The 20,101-nt window shown below is 35.7% G+C and overlaps 1 protein-coding gene across 4 annotated transcripts in view; it reads right to left on the reverse strand.

Annotated features, from left to right (window-relative positions):
* ATP10D (ATPase phospholipid transporting 10D (putative)) overlaps nt 1–20,101 on the reverse strand; it is a 127,357-nt gene that overhangs the window by 60,974 nt on the left and 46,282 nt on the right. For all 4 annotated transcript variants that reach the window (XM_035293748.3, XM_035293749.3, XM_035293747.3 and 1 more), the window contains 4 exons: nt 18,347–18,673; nt 15,560–15,754; nt 8,704–8,908; nt 6,579–6,664 (listed from right to left, as the gene is read on the reverse strand). In XM_035293748.3, the coding sequence (XP_035149639.3) occupies nt 6,579–6,664; nt 8,704–8,908; nt 15,560–15,754; nt 18,347–18,636 (776 nt within the window). In that variant the 5' untranslated portion in view covers nt 18,637–18,673. The remainder of the gene's footprint in view (nt 1–6,578; nt 6,665–8,703; nt 8,909–15,559; nt 15,755–18,346; nt 18,674–20,101) is intronic.

A 20,101-nucleotide genomic window follows, 5' to 3' on the forward strand; every position in this document is an offset into this window, starting at 1 on the left:
TACTAATCCCAATAACTTCAGGATAACTGTTTCATTTTAAGCAAAATACACAAGGCCTTTCAGGCTCTGGCCTCTTCATGATCTGCCTTATTGCTCACCTACATTCCAGACATACTTAGCCACACAGAACAATACAAATACACTGTAGTCTCAGGCCTCTATGCTCTTGCCTATGTTGCTCTCACAGCTTGAAATGCCAGCCATTCTTTTCACTTTATTGTTTGTCTGGCATCTTCTCATTCTTGAAGATTTAATTCCAGCATTATCTCCTAACTAAGACTAAGCCTTTCCCTCTTTCCACTTTATGGCTCCCTCCCTGATCCTACCCTACAGGTGTCTGTATTCAGAGCTACTTAAATATGCTATTTGAATCCTGAACAGACTAATAATAAGTAATGAAACTGAAAATTAATAAAACACCTACCACCATCACCAACAAAAAGCCCAGGGTCAGATGAATTTATAGTCAAATTTTCTCAGCCATGCAAAAAAAAGAGCTGGTACCCATCTTACAGAAACTATTCCAAAAAGTCAGAGGAGTCATTAGGGCCTCCCTAACTCATTCTATGAAGCCAGTATCACCCTGATACCAAAATCCAGCAAGGAAACAACAACCACAAAGAAAACTTCAGGCCAATATCGCTGATGAACACAGATGCGGAAATCCTCAACAAAATATTAGCAAACCAAATCTAACAGCACATCAAAAAGATAATCCATCGTGATCACATGGTTTTATTCCAGGGATGCAAGGATAGTTTAACATATACAAATCAATGAATGTGATTCACCACATAAACAGAATTAAAAACAAAAACTAGGCTGGGTGCAGTGGCTCGTGCTTGTAATCCCAGCACTTCGGGAGGCCAAGGCAGGCAGATCACCTGAGGCCAGGAGTTAGAGATGAGGCTGGTCAACATGGTGAAACCTCGTCTCCATTAAAAGTACAAAAATTACCCAGGCTTAGTGGCAGGTGCCTGTAATCCCAGCTACTCAGGAGGCTGAGGCACAATAATTGCTTGAACCAGTTGGTGGAGGTGGCAGTGAACCAAGATCACACCACTGCACTCTAGCCTGGGTAACAGAGTGAGACTCTCAAAAAAAAAAAGAAAAGAAAAGAACAAGGATGACAACAACAAAAAAAACATGTTATCATTTCAATAGATCTAGAAAAAACACTCAATAAAATCCAATATCCTTTCACGATAAAAATCCTCAAAAAACTAGGTGTCAAAGGAACGTACTTCAAAAATAACAAGAGTCATGTATGACAAATTCACAGCCAGTATCATAATGAAAGGAGGAAAGTTGAAAGCATTCCCCCTAATAACTGGAACAACACAAGGATGCCCACTCTCACCACTCCTATTCAACATACTCCTGGGAGTCCCAACCAGAGCAATCAGGCAAGAGGAAAAAAAGTAAAAGGCATTCAAATTGGAAAAGAGGAAGTCAAATTATCTTTGTTCACTGATGACATGTTCTTATACCTACAAAACCCTAAAGATTCCTCTAAAAGGCTTCTAACAACTTTAGCAAAGTTTCAAAACTCCAAATAAATGAACAAAAATCAGTAGCATTTCTATACACTAACAATGTTCAAGCTGACAACCAATTCAAGAACTCAATCTCATTTCTAGCAGCTACATACACACAAAATGAAATACTTAGAAATACATTTAACCAAGGAGGTGAAAGATCTCTACAAGAAGAACTACAAAACACTGATTATAGAAATTATAGATGACACAAATAAATGGAAAAACATCCCATGCTTATGGATTGGAAGAATCAATATTGTTAAAATGTCCATACTGCCCAAAGAAATATACAGATTCAATGCAATTCGTATAAAATATCAACATCGTTTTTCACAGAATTAGAAGAAACAATTCTACAATCATATGGAACAAAAAAAAGTCCAAATAGCTGAAACAATCCTGAACAAAAAGAAAAAAGCTGGAGGCACCTCATGACCTGACTTTGAACTATACTACAAGGCTATAGTGACCAAAACAGCATGGTACTGCTACAAAAACATAGACACATATATCAGTGGAAAAGAATAGACAACCCAGAATTGAAGCCACATACCTACAACCAACTGATCTTTGACAAAATTGACAAAAATAAGCAATGGAGAAAGGACACCCTATTCAATAAATGGTGCTGAAAAAATTTAAACTGAATCCCTACCGCTCATCATCTACAAAAAAAATCTCAAAATGGATTAAAGACTCAAATGTAAGACTTCAAACTATGAAAATCTTAGATGAAAACCCAGAAAAAACTCTTCTGGACATTGGCCTAAGCAAATAATTTATGACTAAGACTTCAAAAGCAAATGCAACAAAACCAAAATAGACAAATCAGATTTAATTAAAATAAACAGCTTCTACAGAGCAAAAGAAACAATCAACAGAGTAAACACACAACCAACAGAATGGGAAAAAATATTTGCAAACTATGCATCTAACAAACAACTAATATCCAGAATCTATAAGGAACTCAAACAAAGCAACAACTACAAAAGAACCAAATACCCCCATTAAAAAGTAGACAAAGGACATGAACAGACGTTTCTCAAAACAAGACATACAAGTGGCCAACAAGCCTATGAAAAAATGGTATCACGAATCATCAGAAAAATGCCAATTCAAACCACAATGAGATACCATCACACACCAGTCAGAATGGCTATTATTAAGAACATCAAAAAATAACAGATGTTGGCAAGGATGCAGAGAAAAAGGAATGCTTATACACTGTTGGTGGGTATGTAAATTAGTACAACTCCTGTATGTACAGTATGAACACCTCTCAATGACCTAAAAATAGAACTATCATTTTTATATCAAAAAGACACTCACACTTATGTGTTTCTTGTCATGCTATTCACAACAGTGAAGTCATGAAATCAACTTAAATGTCCATCAACAGATGATTAAAGATAATGTGATTGATACACACACACACACACACACACACACGGACACACACATAGCACCATGAACTACTACTCAACCATAAAAAAAAATGAAATCATGTATTTTACAGCAACATGGATGGCATTTGAGATCATTGTCTGAAGTGAACTGATTCAAAACCAGAAAATCAATACGGCATATTCTCACTCTGAAGTGGGAGCTAAAGAATGGATATACACACCATGGAATATTATGCAGCCATCAAAAACGATGTGTTCGTGTCCTTTGTAGGGACATGGATGAACCTGGAAACCATAATTCTCAGCAAACTGACACAAGAACAGAAAATCAAACACCGCATGCTCTCACTCATAGGCGGGTGTTGAACAATGAGAAACATGAACATGGGGAGGGGAGCATCACACACTGGGGTCTGTTGGGGGGAAACAGGGGAGGGACAACAGAGGGTGGGGAGTTGGGGAGAGATAGCATGGGGAGAAATGCCAGATATAGGTGATGGGGAGGAAGGCAGCAAATCACACAGCCATGTGTGCACCTATGCAACAATCTTCCACGTTCTTCACATGTACCCCAAAACCTAAAATGCAATAAAAAATAATTTAAAAAATGATATCTATCTGCTAAAGTAGATTTTTCTAAAGACACCAGGGTATTACTAGTCTGGTTTTAGCTACTTCAAAATAACAAAACAATTCTATTAAAATATTCTATGATAAAGTCACAAAATCAGATTTATTTCACAATTTTTGAAGATTTTTATAGCTTCTCTGTAGCATTTATTGCATGATTATTTACATAGAAGCTTTTAAAAATGCTTTAAAAAGTTTTAAAAGGATCTTTTACTTGGAAAATCAGACAAAATATATTTCTTAACTGTATCACTTATAATCAAGCTTCAGTAAAGCATATAGTTTTCCTTAAAAAAAAAAAGAGTGGGTATACGTGGACATATGGAGGGAAATAATAGACACTGGGGACTCCAAAAGAAAGGAGGGTGGGAGGGGCATGAGGGTTGAAAAATTACCTATTAGGAAAAATCCACCATTTAGATGGGCACACTAGAAGCCCAAACCTCACCATTGCACAACATATCCATGTAATAAATCTGCACATGTACCACTGAACCCATAAAAATAAAAAATATGCTACTATTATATTCTACATTTCCTTCCATCTTAATACTTTTCTTAGAATTTTAACCAACTTTATTGAGTTGTTTGTCCATGTTGATAAACATTAGGTTTCTGCCAGTTTTTGGCTATTATAAATAAAGCCGCTATGAACATTGTATACAGGTCATAGAATGAACACATATTTTTATTTTTCTTGGATAATTGTCTAGGAGTGGGATGGTCATGTCATATAATGAGGATATGCTTAGCTTTTTCCAAAATTTCCAAATTGTTTTCCAAAGAGGTTGTACTATTTTACATTCCCACTAATAGCATCTAAGTGTACAAGTTCCTCTACATCCTTGCCAACACTTGGTACAGTTGATCTTTTTAATTTTAGCAGGTAAAGCTCTGTGGTTTAACCTGCATCTTTTCACAAAATTATTTGCATTCAAATGTCAAATACATCAGTTCAAAGTCTTTTCACCATTTTTAAAGTTGTATTATTTGTTTTATTGCTGAATTTTTATAGGCCTTTCTATATTCTGAATATATATGGGACTCACATATTTTGAATATATAAGTCCCATAACAAATACATGGATTTCAAATATTTTCTTCCTGTCGTGACTTGTCTTTTCATTCCATAAACAGTATCATTTGAGGAGCGAAATTTTAAATTTTGATGACTTCTTTTATTTATTTTCGTCTTTAATGGATTGTGCTTTTGGTGTTGTATGTAAGAAATCTTTGCATAATACAAAGTAAAAAGATTTCCACTATGTTTTTTCTGAAAGTTTTTATCATGTAGATTTACATTTAAGTCTAGGATTCACTTTGAGTTAATTTTTGTAAATGGTGAGCAGTATGGATTAAAGTTCATGTTTGAAAACACAAATACCCCATTGTTGCAGTACTGTTTGTTGAAAGATAACCAATCTCCATCTATTTGTCTTTGCACCTTTGTTAAAAACCAATTGTCTATAAATGTGTTGGTGTATTTCTGGATTATATACTCTCTTCCACTGATCTGCTGGTCTACCTTTATGCCAAAATGACACTGGCTTGATCATTATACCTTTCTGATAAGTCTTACAATCATGTGGTTTTGGCCTTCTAGCTTTTTTCCTGTTTTTTTTTTCAAAGTTGCCTTAGTTATTCTGCATCTCCACTTAAATTTTAAAATAAGCTTGTCAATTTCTTAAAGACCGTATTGAGATTTTGATTGGGATTTCAGTTGCTCTATAGATAAATCTGGGGGAAAACTGATATCCACTTATTTAGTTCTTGAATTTTTTTTCACTGGTGTTTAGTGGTTTCTAGTGTACAGGTAGTTCACATTATTTGTCAGATTTATACTTAAGCATTCCATTTTTCTGATGCTATAATAAATTGTATTTTTTAAAAATGTCAGTATCTGCTCATTGTTAGCATACAGAAATACATTGATTTTTGTTATCTGGATCTCGTTTTCTACAATATTGCTAAACTCATTATATCTAGCAGTTTTTTGTTGTTGTTGTTTTGGAGATTTCATCAGATTTTCTACAAAGAACATGATACCATCTGTGAATAAAAGGTAGTTTTACTTCCTTCTTGCTTGATATCTTTCATTTCCTTTTCTTGCCTGACTACACTAGCCAGATCTTCCAGTGTAAGCTGGTCTTGTTCCTGATCTTAGAAGAGAAGTTATTTCATGACTAAATATGCTGCTATCTCTAGGTTTTTCATGGATGCCCTTTATCAGATTAAGTTCCCTTCTACTTCGAGTTTGCAGGAATGGAAGTTAGATTTGTAAAATGTTTTTTCTACACCTATGAGATGACCACCTGGTTTTTCCTTTTTGATTTGTTTAATATGGTTTGTTAATATAGTCCTAGTATGGTGAATTACATTGTATTATTTTCTAATGTTGAACCAATCCTGAGGTTTGGGCAGATAAATCCCCCAAACTGGGTCATGATGTATTATCATTTTCATACATTGTTGGATTTGATTTGCTGTAATTTTGTGTGGAATTTTTGCATCTGTGCTCATGTGGGATATTTGTCTTCCATTAAATGTCTTTATATGCTTTTGGTATCAAGGTAATAGTATCAGAATAATTCTCATTTCAAAATATATTTGGGAACTTTGCTTTTCTCACACTGTGAAGTAGGTCTAATCGTCTTCTCTTAAAAATCAGGAGGCTGAGGATAAAAGCAGGCAGATAATTTGGCTCAAGGCCGTAGAGCATTTATTGGCTGATGCCTGAATTTAGGTAAGGACTTCAAATTCTAGCTGCCCTTGCAAAGGAGATCTGGATGCCATAAGATGCCTCCAGAGTGAATAGTGTGTGTGTGTGTGTGTAGATGCTTATTAAATAATTAAAATAAGCCAATTTTTTTCATAGGTGGTTAAAGTTACAACCTTTAGTGATTTAACAAGGTTATAAGTACAGAAACACTTTATCGAGTTAAGTACAATTGCAACACACAATTCCACTCACACCTACAAAGGTATGTCATGTATTACTCACAGGAAGCCTCGGAATCTGCTGAGGTCATTGTTTGGGCTTTCACATTCTATCCTACTGGAAAACTTCTCAGGATCAACTTCAGAGTCCTAAAAATATTTTTTGAATCACAAAATAAGAATTCAAGATTAATCCCTTAATATCGAAGTGTTTTATCACTTCACCAGTTCTTAAAATAATGCTAAGCCTTTTTTGCAATGAAGTTTATATCATGAATTTCCCAAAGGAAGGAAAGTAGAGGCATAATTATGTGATCCATAATTGGGATCAGAATGGTCCTAGAGCACTAATAAACATCTGCAGCTGATGGGAATGTCTGAGTCATTTACTGAAATTCATGCAGGACTCTCCAGAAGAGAGTTTCTACTTATAAACATCTTTTTATCAATAAAGCACTGAAAAACTGAACATACTTTTGTTGTTGGCCTTTAATCACATAAGTAATTTTGAGATTAAATGTATATGTGAACACTTTGAGCACATATGCATTTGATTTCAGCCAAATTTTATAAATAACAATTTAAAAATAAACATCAATGTCTATAAAATTTTCTAATGGATTAGACAATTTCAGAATTCTTTATGAAAAGAATGAACAAATAAGCAAAGTGCCTTTATAGGACACAACTCCTTTAAGGTATGGATTTCCCTAAAACAAGCCACATCAACCTTATTTCATTACTTTTCATATCCATTTTGACCAGTAAGATAAATGCTATTGATATTAATAAATATTAGAATTAGTATGCATATAATAGGAAATATAAAAAATATAAATATATGATAATATGATTTATTTTCTAATGAGTAATATCTATAGCGTTCTTTCGACACACTAAAATCTATTATACACTTTAAATGTATTAGCTAGTTTCTTCTTCACAACTCCATGAGGGAGGTAGTACAGTAATTAGACCTAATTAACAGATGAGGAAAGAGAGACACAAAGAGAATCAGTAATGTGCCAAAGTTCTCAAAACAAGAAAGTGTTTAGAGCAGGATTAAAATCTAGGTCATCAGATTCACCCTTAATTGAACCCACAGTGTGCTGATGAATACTAGGTTGGTGTAAAAGTAATTGTGCTTTTGCCATTACTTTTAATGGTAACTATGAATTGCTGATTAATACTCAAAGTGGGTATGTACTGTACCACAGAATGTTAAGTTGTGCAGAATTTTTACCAATGCCTTTGGTACAAGACTACTTACAAAAGTGACAATGACAGTAGTCTAATAGGCATAATAATCACAGAGGATCTAAATGAAGTCCATAGGTAGAGAGGTGGGCCCAATATGACAAGATGAAATTTACCAAAAGATAAAGGTATTAGTAGGCTAAAACACTTTTTTTTTTGGTTTATAATTGTAAGATGAAGAAACCCTAACTTAATAGTATTTTGGGTTAAAAAGAAAGATAAAGATCATTAAATTGTAAATTACTTTATCTCAAGTGCTTTCAGAGAAAGGGGAAGGAAAATGATATTTAGATACTACATATGATGTTTCAATATATATTATTTCATTTAAATCCTGCAACAATGCTATAGAGTAGGTACCATCATTTTCATTTTAAGATTAAAAGAACTGAGGCATAAAGTGTTTAAATGACTTGTCCGAAGTCACACAGTAATTAATAGCAGAGCTGTGATTCATTTAAATCTATGTCAATGTAACTTCAAGGTTTCTGTTTCTCTCTGCACAATATTAAGAAAGGTCTAAAAGCTATGTAGCATGAGAAGCTACAAAACTCTTAAGCTTTGGTATATACGTAATTACAGATTTTAGAAACAATGATCAACCAAAAATAAGATATAAAGTGTAGGTTTAAGAAAAATAAATTAGCAAGTGTTTTTTTCCAAGTTGCAAATAATTCTGTCTGGTTCCTTTAATTCCATTCTCAAAAACATGAGTGCCCCACCAAAGTGTGTGAACTTTGAAGTCATTTTATCCTCTTATCTAGAAAAGAGTACGCTTCCACTCATATCTGGAAATGAATTATACCTTTTGGGATTCTATTTCATCATGGTGAAAACGAATTAAAAATCTCTTTATCTGTAATGTGAAAATGAGCTCAGTCATCTTCAGAAAAAAAATGTGAATAAGCCACAACTGAGAACACATGACTTACCTGTTCTGCATATCCCCGAACCACCTGCCTCTGTTTTAAATTGCTCTCTCCATCAAGACCAGAAGTCTCAATGTGACAGATTCCATCTGGATCAGTGGAAAAGAGTAGTATCATGTCTGCAGGGATGACCTCGTTACAGGAGAGGCGAATGAAGTCCCCAACAGTAACGTCTTTCCAACATCGGTCAATGTATTTTTTCTCTTTCCTATAATTAAAAAAAAGTTTAAAAAAAGAATATCAAGCAAAATAGACATACAATGTTTTTTTAAGGAAGTTTTTTTTAGTATATAAAGTATATATTAAGTATTAGGGTAAATTTTAGTCTATTAAATGCTAAAAGGGGCAAGGCACAGTAGCTCATGCCTATAATTCCGGCATTTTGGGAGGCCAAGGTGGGTGGATCACCTGAGGTCAGGAGTTTAAGACTAGCTTGGCCAACATGGTGAAACTCCATCTCTACTACCAATACAAAAATTAGCCAGGCATGGTGGCATGCACCTACAATCCCAGCTACTCAGGAGACTGAGACAGGAGAATCACTTGAACCCAGGAGGCAGGGGCTGCAATGAGCCTAGATCACTTCACTGCACTCTAGCCTGGGTGACAGAGCAAGATTCTGTCTCAAACAAACAAAAAAAACAAACAAAAACAAACAAACAAAATGCTAAAAGGGAAACCACAGAATTGGCAACCCCTAAATTCTACAAATGCTTCACCTGAAAATTTAGTTACTGAGCCACTAAAACATATTTTTCAGCTCTTTCTTCCTGTGGGATTGCTGTTTGAGTCTAATTCTGGAATAAAATTACAATCAACATTTGATGGGCTCATTCAGATACAGAGCAATTCCCTCATGCTGCTCTGTGGTCAGGTACAAAGGACCTGAAGGTGCCTAAGACACATCATCTGCTCTCAGCATTTCCCATCAGGCAGATAAGATGGGTTATCATTGTGTGTCACAATGCATTTTCCTCAGGGTAGAATGAGGACATTTGTATGGTAGAATGTCATGTGTCATTTGAGCTTGTTAGGTAGCATTTCACATATGATGCCACCAACAAAAGTTAAGAAGCTCGTCTCGTTCCTTCACTGTCTCCCAAATATACATAAAAAACTAACATTTGTGGCAAATATCATAAATCCACTTATTTTATTTCATCGGATTAAATAGAAATGGCACCTTACACCAATACTTTTACAACTTTTGCCATACAGAATTATATCAGGTATTTGCCATATAGAATTATATCAGGTATTTAGCTAAAAGGCTACGTACTTCTTAGGTAGCCTTTTAAGCTAAATAAGAAATATTTAAATTGAAAATAGTTGAAAATATTTAAATAATAATTTAGGTTGAAAATATTTAAATAAGAAATATTTAGCTTAAAAGGCTACCTAAGAAGTACATTTTCAGAACATACGAAATGAACAAGGTTAAAACCAACTAAAGGAAATATTTGATTATCTAAAGAGTTTATTGGTCCACGGAGAAAGGCAAATCAACAGTTTATTTTGTCTTTACCAAACTTTTCCCTAGTGTCTGTGCCTATCAGTTTGTTCTCCTATAGAGGGAGGTAACAGAGAAAAAGATAAAAAAGGTAGGCAGGGGTATTATTCTGACAGTTCAGTCCTCCATGCCATATCTAGGAATTTCATTCCATAAAAAAATGGAAAGTAAGTAAAGGTTCAGAAAAAGAAGAATGTGACCCTACTTCTGTTTGCCAGCTCCTGAGACAAAGTAATGAATGGATTTTTGGATGGCAGGTTATTTAGGAGTATGGCCAAGAGACAAGTGGTAAGTTACTGAAATAATCCATGGGAGGGATGAAGATCATCAGAATTAAGGCAGTAGCAACACAGAAAGATAAAAGATGAAATCAAGACATACTAGATAACAGAAACAAGTTTTTGGACTTATTACACATAAAAGAATTATCCAGGATGACACTATGGTCCCTAACGTGTTCGATGTGGTGATGGATGGTGCTGTAATAGGTCTCAGATTTTAGAAGCAATTGGTTGTATCACAGGTGAGACAACTTCAGGTTGAAAAGGTTTCATTTGGAGTAGGACATGAAGCTGAAGATGCCCAGCAGTTTGAGGGGTCATGATCTGGAGATTATGAGTAAAGATATAGATTTGGAAGTCCCAGGTACACAGACAGCCACTGATTGCAGGTAAGGATATTTCTTAGGGAAAGAATCTTCAAGGTGATAGTCAGGTGAAAGAGGATCTCAGATAAGTGGTGTCACAGAAATCAAGGAAGAAGCAAATTTCTAAGAGGGAGCCACAACGGCTGAAAGCTACAGAGCAGTCCTGTATAGTAAAAACCGAAATGCCTACAGTATTTGGCTGTTAGGTCGGTGGCCTTGGAGAAAGTTGATAATGTGAAATTGTTGATTGGAAGAGTGAAGAAGAAAATATAATCTCTGCGAATCAGCTAGCATCTTCCAACATTGTAAATGTTCCAGACTAGTTAAATGTGGTTGTGAGCATTGTTGGGAGATGCAAAAATAAGGCTACATTTCCTTTCCTGATACATAATCAAAACTAGTAAGAGAACTTTCTTCTTGCCCCAGAGTCTAAAGGTCCAAAGGTCCAACTAGAATTTCTTGCATCTCCTTGGTGGTTTGTGCTTGTGTATGACTCTCACTGATCAGGACACAGTACCCACAATCCCTCCTTCAGAAAAACTTTTAGGCCGATTTTGATTCTTCATAAGTCCAGTATCAAACAGCTCTACTACATAAGCATTAGGAAAAGTTAGGAATAATATGCACTGAATGATCAACAGAGATTCAACTAGGATGGGAGCTGGTAAGGAAGGAGACGGAGGGGTAAGAATGAAAGGTTGGGAATGTGGACGCCTACTTCACTTGATATTTAAAGAGAGAAAGGGATTATTTAAAGAGAGAATTATGAATTAATTATTCTTTTTGATATTTTTAGTGTGTTTCCAATAAAACATTAAATTATTTATAATAAGCAAAAAATGAATTATCATTGGACACAACATCAGCTAAGATTTATTAGATGCTTTATATATATCAACTCATTTAATTTTTGAATCAATGTTGTGGTTGGTTTTACAACCAGTTTTAAAAATTAGAAAAAAAACTGCCCTTGACAAGTTAAGTAACTTGCTCAGTGTTACATGGCTAAGTGGTCCTGTAATTTGAAACAAGGCAGGTATATCCAGAATCTACTCTCTTAAATACTAGACTTTACTGCCAAGTGCAGTCACTTCTACTGACCATCAAATAAAATGTGGTTTACCTGTGTATTTTAAAATAAATGTAAAGAATTTACTTTAAAATGTTTGTTTTGTATAATGTCTTATATAAGGTTAATTTAAATGGCTACTGAAGGTCTCATTTCACAAATCATGAAATTCTATGGATTTGTGAGATAATCCTAAAATGTTAACATTAGCTAATATTTTGAAACTTGCAACATCAATAACATGGTGATTTTTAAAGGTCAGAAAATAATGCACATTCCTTGAAGACAGACATTGTACCTAATTGAAGTTTAAATCCTCTAAGTATCTCAGTGCTTATGGCACAGCAGGCACTCAGATTCTCTGAGTGATTAATAGCCTATTTTCAAGACACTTTTATTACCTTAAAACAAATTTTAAAACCTTACAAGTGGCGCCTACTTTAAAGGCAATCTTAAGAAAGTTAGGTTTGCTATAATAGTTCATTCTAACTTAATTGGAGGTATAATAGAGTTTAAATGATTAATTTCTAGACTAGTGTTTGTTATTCCAAATGATACTTTTCTATAGAAAATTAAGCACCTTGTGAAAGACCACATATTACAAGTAAGAACAAAATTTTCTGCTTATAAATGTTAATATGCTTCTTCCAAAAACTTGCTAAATAGCTCCCATAATTTCACCCTAACTTTCTGTAGAAATAATTTGTTTCTAAGTTGATTTCTTTGTATTTCATAGGAATTTACATTAGCATATTTAAATCAACAAGGCATGGTTTTATATCCCATCTTTATTTCTTTATAATCTTGTAATAACTGTGCCAGAAATAATCTGGGAGGAAAACATAAGCATTATTTCTTCTACAATACCAAACAAAACCAAATTATATTATATATAGATAAAAATGCATAAAATGACCTGAGCCTCTTATGAAACACAGACATAAAGGAACATCTTAGAATGGATATTAAATAAATGACTATAATACTACATCTCATTTTTAAGTTTATACGAAAATCATCTAAAATAGATCTGGATTATATCTAAAAGGACACTTGAGAAAAAAGTTATACCAGGTCTTCTATCAGGTAATTTTAATATTTTAAAAATTGTGCAGTGTTTTGAGGAGTTCTCAGATGTTGATTAAATGACTTGATGTGACAAACATAAACTCTAGCAAATAGTCATTATTGACCTATAATGATAATCATAATGGCTTTTACTTAGCACTTGGAAAAGACTAGGTGCTATGAAGTACGTTTTATTATTACACTCACAAATGAAGGAAACTGGGTGTTTAGCTGCTTTTTGTAAGTTGCCCAAGGTTACACAGCTAAGCGGGAGAATCAGATTAAACATTTTAGAACAATCCAGAAAAGCAAACAAACACACACTGCCAACTCCAAATTAGCAATTAAAAATCTGCAATTATTTTATTTATCTGAGACAGGGTCTTGCTCTGTTGCCCAGGTTGAAGTGTAGTGGCACAATCTTAACTCACTGCAACCTCTGCCTCACAGGCTCAGGTGATCCTCCCACCTCATCCTCCCAAGTATCTGGGACTGTAGGCACACACCACCATGCCTGACTAATTGGTTGTTGTTTTTTTTAGAGACAGGGTTTAGTCATGTTGCCCAGGCTAATCTCAAACTCCTGAACTCACTCAATTCACCCACCTCAGGCTCCCAAAGTGCTGGGATTACAGATGTGAGCCATTGCACCTGGCCTGCAATTATTTATATATTTGAGTTTGTATTCAAAAATATATATAATAAGCATTCTTTCTATTCACTAAATTTGGCATTCACTGGTTAATCTTAAAATTGGTCAAATTCTAGACTTTGTTCATCATATAATCATTGTAAAATAATGTTTCTTAGAGCTATTTTTTGAGATCAGTGACTATACAGACATTTTAGGCCTCTATCCTTGGTATATAATAAGCATTCAAATGTTTCTAAATTATTAATAGAACTGTTTTAGCAAAATGCTCTATGACTTTAAATGAAGACCATGGACTTATACCATTCTTTCATTTTAAAATACAACACATACGTTTTTCTGGTTCCCTTTAGATGGGACATGAGTAGAACAGAAAAAAATAGAACAAATTTCTCATTTTCCAAGAAATCTCAAATCACCTTACAAACAATAAACAAAGTTCTATTCCTTATTTTCTTGATAGATCATTAAAACAAACATTGTGAAAGTCACTGAAGAATTCTAATAATGAACAAAATTTGAATTCTGCAGCTTTCAGATGAAATATCATCTCTTCAGAGAAGTCTTTCCTAACATTTTCCTCTTTGGATCACAGAAGATTGAAGGCAAGTTATATTTGTCTATACTGTTTACTAAGTATAAACTTACACCTAAGAATAAAAACCCGGGAGCTGCAAATAATATACACCACAGTTTAAAACTCACATAAACTGAGTTTATTCTTGGCTACATAGACTGTCTATTTTATCAATACTGAAAATACAAGTCTGTAACACAGCAAATATGCCCCTAAAAAGACCTCCTCCTACGAATGCTCTCTGTCGTTGCTGTGATGGGATGCATCTAGTTTTGTGCACACAAAAAAAGAATATTCTCCTCCATTTTTTTTTTTTTGAGATGGAGTCTCACTCTGTCACCCAGGCTGGAGTGCAGTGATGCGATCTCTGCTCACTGCAACCTCCACTTCCCGGATTCAAGCAATTCTTCTGCCTCAGGCTCCCAAGTAGCTGGGATTACAGGCACCTGCCACCATGTCCAGATAATTTTTGTATTTTTTAGTAAAGACAGGGTTTCACTATGTTGGCCAAGCTGGTCTCAAACTCCTGACCTTAAGGGATCTTCCCACCTTGGCTTCCCAAAGTGCTGGGATTACAGGCTTCACCTACATTTTTCACAATCCTCTTCCTCTGTAGGTAGTTGGCTCCCATCTTTTTTTATACATCCCATCTTGTTTTTCAGAGCAATTTACCTTCGTTCTTAATTTCCATATCCCATCCTCTTCTTAATCCTAAATTATAACATCAATGGTTAAAAACTATGTGCTTGCTTTTCTTCTTATGGTTTAAAGTAAATTCTTTTTTTTTTTGTTTTTTGAGACAGTCTTGCTCTGCCCCCAGACTGGTGTGCAACGGAGTGATCTCAGCTCATGGCAACATCTACCTTCTGGGTTCTAGGGATTCTCCTGCCTCAACCTCCTGAGTAGCTGGGGTTACAGGTGCCAGCCAACACATCCAGATAATTTTTGTATTTTTAGTAGAAATGGGGTTTCACCATGTTGGTCAGGCTGGTCTCGAACTCCTGACCAGGTGATCCACCCACCTCGACCTCCCAAAGTGTTGAGATTATAGGTGTGAGTCACCGCGCCTGCCTCTGAAGTTTAATTCTTTTAATTCCACTTATGCATGAGTTATAGAAGCTTTTGCTTTGTCAGCTCCTGAGTTGACAATGGCTTATACATTTTTGTTTTCCTCTGACACTTGAATTAAATTCACCATAGGACTTTATGAAATATTCGTTAAACAATTACAACAACACAAAAGGATCTGGTCACACCTAAGGAGAAAAAAGTAACATTCTGCATATTTTTCTCAATGATACACACACAGTCCTTAGCAAAGCTCCCATTACACTTACCTACTATAAACTTTAGTTATTAAATTATTGATCTGTTTGTCAATTTTGTATTTCCGATAATCTTCCAGGCCATCCTTAATTGCGATAATTGTAAGGACCACCACCAGAGGCAACATGGTGATTTCCTTTTGGAAGGCTTCTACCAAAGGTACCCAGTTCAGAACAACTAGGAACAGGAAATATAAATTGGCAGCTCTGCAACCCAAACACACAAAAGGAGGTGTTAAGAAGTTATTTCAAGGACTGAGTAAGAGGCAAAGTACTATATTGGTTTTCAATAAGTTTCTATAGGTTGATGTTTTATGTTGCAGAATATAGAACTAGCAAAATATAACAAATCTCAATGAACTATGCATTACCCTGCTAGACATCTGGCTTGTGTCATACTTTAATAAATATGAGACAGCAGAGCTGGGTATGGTGGCTCATCGCTGTAATCTTAGCACTTTGGGAGGCCAAGGTAGACATATCACTCGATGTCAGGAGTTCAAGACACCCCTGGCCAACTCGGTGAAACCCCATCTCTACTAAAAATACAAAGATTAGCTGGGTGTAGTGATTCACGCCTGTGCACCCAGCTACTCGGGAGGTTGAGGCATAAGAATCACTTGAACCGAGAAGTCAGAGGTTGCAGTGGGCCAAGATCACACCACTGCACTCCAGCCTGGGTAGATAAATAAATAAATAAATAAATAAATAAATAATTTATTAAATATACAATAGTAAATATTTGAGTGGGACAGTCTTGAACTGTTACGTGACAAAAAGCACAATAGAAAATACCATTTTCTTTTAAAAGTTCAGAAAAATTTAGAAGAAATTCAGTTAATGTGGTATGAAAATTAATTAACAAAACTATGATCAACACTCTAGCCTTTTGTACATCCAAACATTAGACTTAAATGAACCTCAAAATTAAGTAGAAAAGCCTATTTTTCTTTCTCCTGGTGACCAACTCTTCTATTTCTTCTTTTACGCTATTCAGAACCACTTTCTTCAGGAAATTCTTCCATTCTTCTATTTTATATATTCAAATATTTCTCTAGGGCTCCTAATTTTTGGCCATATGTCAAGTTCAAGACATTCTTTTCCTTAAAGGAAAAAAAATCTCAATCCTGCCCTTGAATTTTTATCACAGTTTTCCATTGACCATCCAAATCCTACTACTCTGAAAATTTATTTCCTAACCAATTCTACTACTATGGCTTCAACTCTTTCCATGTGGACCACATCTAAACCTATAGCTCTAACCTTGAACTCTGTTTAAGTTTCAGAGTTTTATTCCATTGGGTACACTAGATTGCAAACTCCATAAAAGAATGAAACATACATCGTGCAACATAGCCATTAATTCAACAAATTCGTATCTGTCCTCTAAACATAGCCACTGTTTAATAAATGCATATGAAACATATATAGAATGAATATTGAGAATGAATGTACATAGAATGACTAAAGAATATGGAGAAACTCTTTACTTGCATTGGTGTCTTAAACACATTTACAAAACCAAAATACTCTTCCAGCCAAGGTTCTTTTTACTCTTGTTTTTCATTTTTCTGTTAATCACTCTGGTCATCACAGCTCAACATGTTCACATAATCTTTTTACTCCTCCTTTCACTGAATACATTATATTAAATCCATAGTATCTGTAAGTGGTCACCCTTCTTTTCATTACCACATTGTTCCAAGGTCAGGTGTCCATTACAATTCACTGGGATGTATACGACGTCTTTCTAAACATTTTCTCTGCCATCACCTCTAAACCCTTTCATCTATACACTACACTGCCTTTGTAGTGAAATATGGATGTAAGCACGTTAATTGTACCTGCAGACTTGGCTTTCAACTCTTTATCCTGATAGGAAGACCTTTCTTCTGGGTCATATCTATCTTTCTGACTTAACTTCCTGTTGTTCCCAAGCATAGATGATACATGTAAGTCAGAGAAGACTACTTCCCAGGCTTCAAGCAAGCCTTCCATGCTACTGCCTTTACGCTGTTATTCATACTCCTTCCTCCATCTGAAATAGGCTTTGCCCACACCTCTGCCTTGAATATCTCACCCACTCTCCATTATTAAGTCAAATGTCACTTCCCCTTCTATTGCTCCAGTTAGTATTATTATTTCTCTTTTTGAGGCTTTCATTCTACTTGACAGCCCTTTATAACACTCATTGCATTCATTATGTCTTTTTGTTTTTTATATACTATTGTGTTTCCCTAGCACAACTGCAAACTCCACAAAGAGAGGAGTGGCACTTACATGTACATTTCCTGCAGTGCCTAAACTCATGGGAGAATGTCCATGAATGTGATATTAAGCTGAATAAGGTCACTGTTTCATATAATAACATCTGACATCTGCATTGGCTTCAGAGCTCTATTTCTTCATATTATCAAGTAAGAAAAATCTGAAATTAAAATGCAGCATGGTCTCATGGAAAGAACACTAAAGCAAGAGTAAGAAGACCCCTGGAGGCAGCCCCTGGTCTGCTACTTGACACTGACATGACATTGGCTAAACCACAGTCAATTCATTTCCTAATCTATAATATTGTGAATTACAATATCTTTTCTGGTAAAGAGAAAACACCTTACCAATTGAAAAGTGTTATGTGAATGAAAGGAGTCATCATTCCACAACAGATTTGTACCAAAATTGTCAAGGGTGATGTCACAAGTCTTAGGTTTAAGCAACATACAGGGTTACGACAATGGGAAAAAAAACTTATATACCAACTACAATGATAGTCTAAGGTTGTTTTCCAAAATAAAACAGTACCTGTGAAATTGTTCAAATAAATTTCTTGGCACAAAATTCAGAAGTGTGTACTTTGTTGTTCGTATTCGATTGTTCACATAGGCTCCAGAGAACTTCTCATACTCATCCTTGAAGGCCTGGAGGTGGGGAACAACAATCCGGTGCTTTCCTGCCAGTTTAGGGGTCTGAGAGGACTTGCCCCCACAGGCAAGCAAGGAGGAATAATTGTATGGCCTCGAATCATCATCCCTGGTTGCACCTCCGATCAGCCGTTGCCAGTGATATCTGAACCACTGGAGAGCCTCAGTCATGTCCAAACTGTGGTGAGACCCAGGTCGTGTAGCTGACCTGGAAAGCAAACAAAAACCACATTTTCATGAGCTTCTGTCTCACACATAGTGAAATGTTAATATTTTTTCTATACCAAATAAATATATGACCTATAAATATATTGCTCAACATGTAAGGGAGAAAGTAAAGCTAGCCTTTAGAATTCCATTTTAACCAAATAAAGCATACATCTTCTGTCTCATGTAAGCATCTGATCATGTTGCTTAAGAAGAGATAGCACCTAAAAGGCCATTCCATAACTTGAAACAAACAATTTGGGCTTCATATATGCAGGTCTCTTAAGTTATCTGATCATCAATTTTATCATCTTTGCAATGGGAGTAATGCCAGGCATGTCAGGAAACTGTCGTGAGGACTCAATGAATAACATGTAAATCACCCAGCATAAAGTCTGATAGAGCATAGGATATCAAGTGAACTCATTCTATGTGGATTACAAAAATGGCCACAAATTCTTCCTATCTCTGCATGCATAACTCTGCCAATCAAGAGGTACAGTCTTTCTTTACCTGTGGAATCTCGGCTTGGCCATGTGCCTTGCTTCAACTAATGTAACACCAGCAAACAAGACAGCAAACAAGAGGCTTGAAAAGTGCTTGTTCATTGGAGCTTATTCTCTGTCACTGCTCTAGGAACCACTGTAGCCCATACCACATGTCTCAGTTGCCCCATTTACCACCATAGCCTCTATAAATACATGAATGACACCACTACCCACTGACCACGAACGAGTGTACCCAGATGACACACACTAGAATAGAGATAAGCTGCCTCAGCTAAGTTCAGCCTTAATTGCCCCCACTGACCAAATTGGGTCAATAATGTTATGTCACTAAATTTTTGGGTACTTTGCTACAAAACAAAATTGAACTGATACATATTCCCTTATTTTCTTTATTTCTAAGTTTTCCTTATTTTCCAAGAAACGCAGCCCTACCTGGAATGTGAATTTTTTTTTTTTTTTTTTTTTTTTTTGAGACGGAGTCTCGCTCTTGTTACCCAGGCTGGAGTGCAATGGAGCGATCTCGGCTCACCGCAACCTCCGCCTCCTGGGTTCAGGCAATTCTCCTGCCTCAGCCTCCTGAGTAGCTGGGATTACAGGCACGCGCCACCATGCCCAGCTAATTTTTTGTATTTTTAGTAGAGACGGGGTTTCACCATGTTGACCAGGATGGTCTCGATCTCTTGACCTCGTGATCCACCCACCTCGGCCTCCCAAAGTGCTGGGATTACAGGCTTGAGCCACCGCGCCCGGCCGTGAATTTTTTAATCAAAACAAAAAAAGGAAACAGAGGGGTTCAAGTGATTCTCATGCCTCAGTCTCCCAAGTAGCTGGGATTACAGGCAGACAGTCACTTTTAATGGGAAGAGCAACAGCCTCCGAGTATATGTAGTTGTGCCTGAATATTGGACCCACAATAGATA

This window comes from Callithrix jacchus, chromosome 3 (assembly GCF_049354715.1).
Source record: "Callithrix jacchus isolate 240 chromosome 3, calJac240_pri, whole genome shotgun sequence".
NCBI classification, from domain to species: Eukaryota; Metazoa; Chordata; class Mammalia; order Primates; family Cebidae; genus Callithrix; species Callithrix jacchus.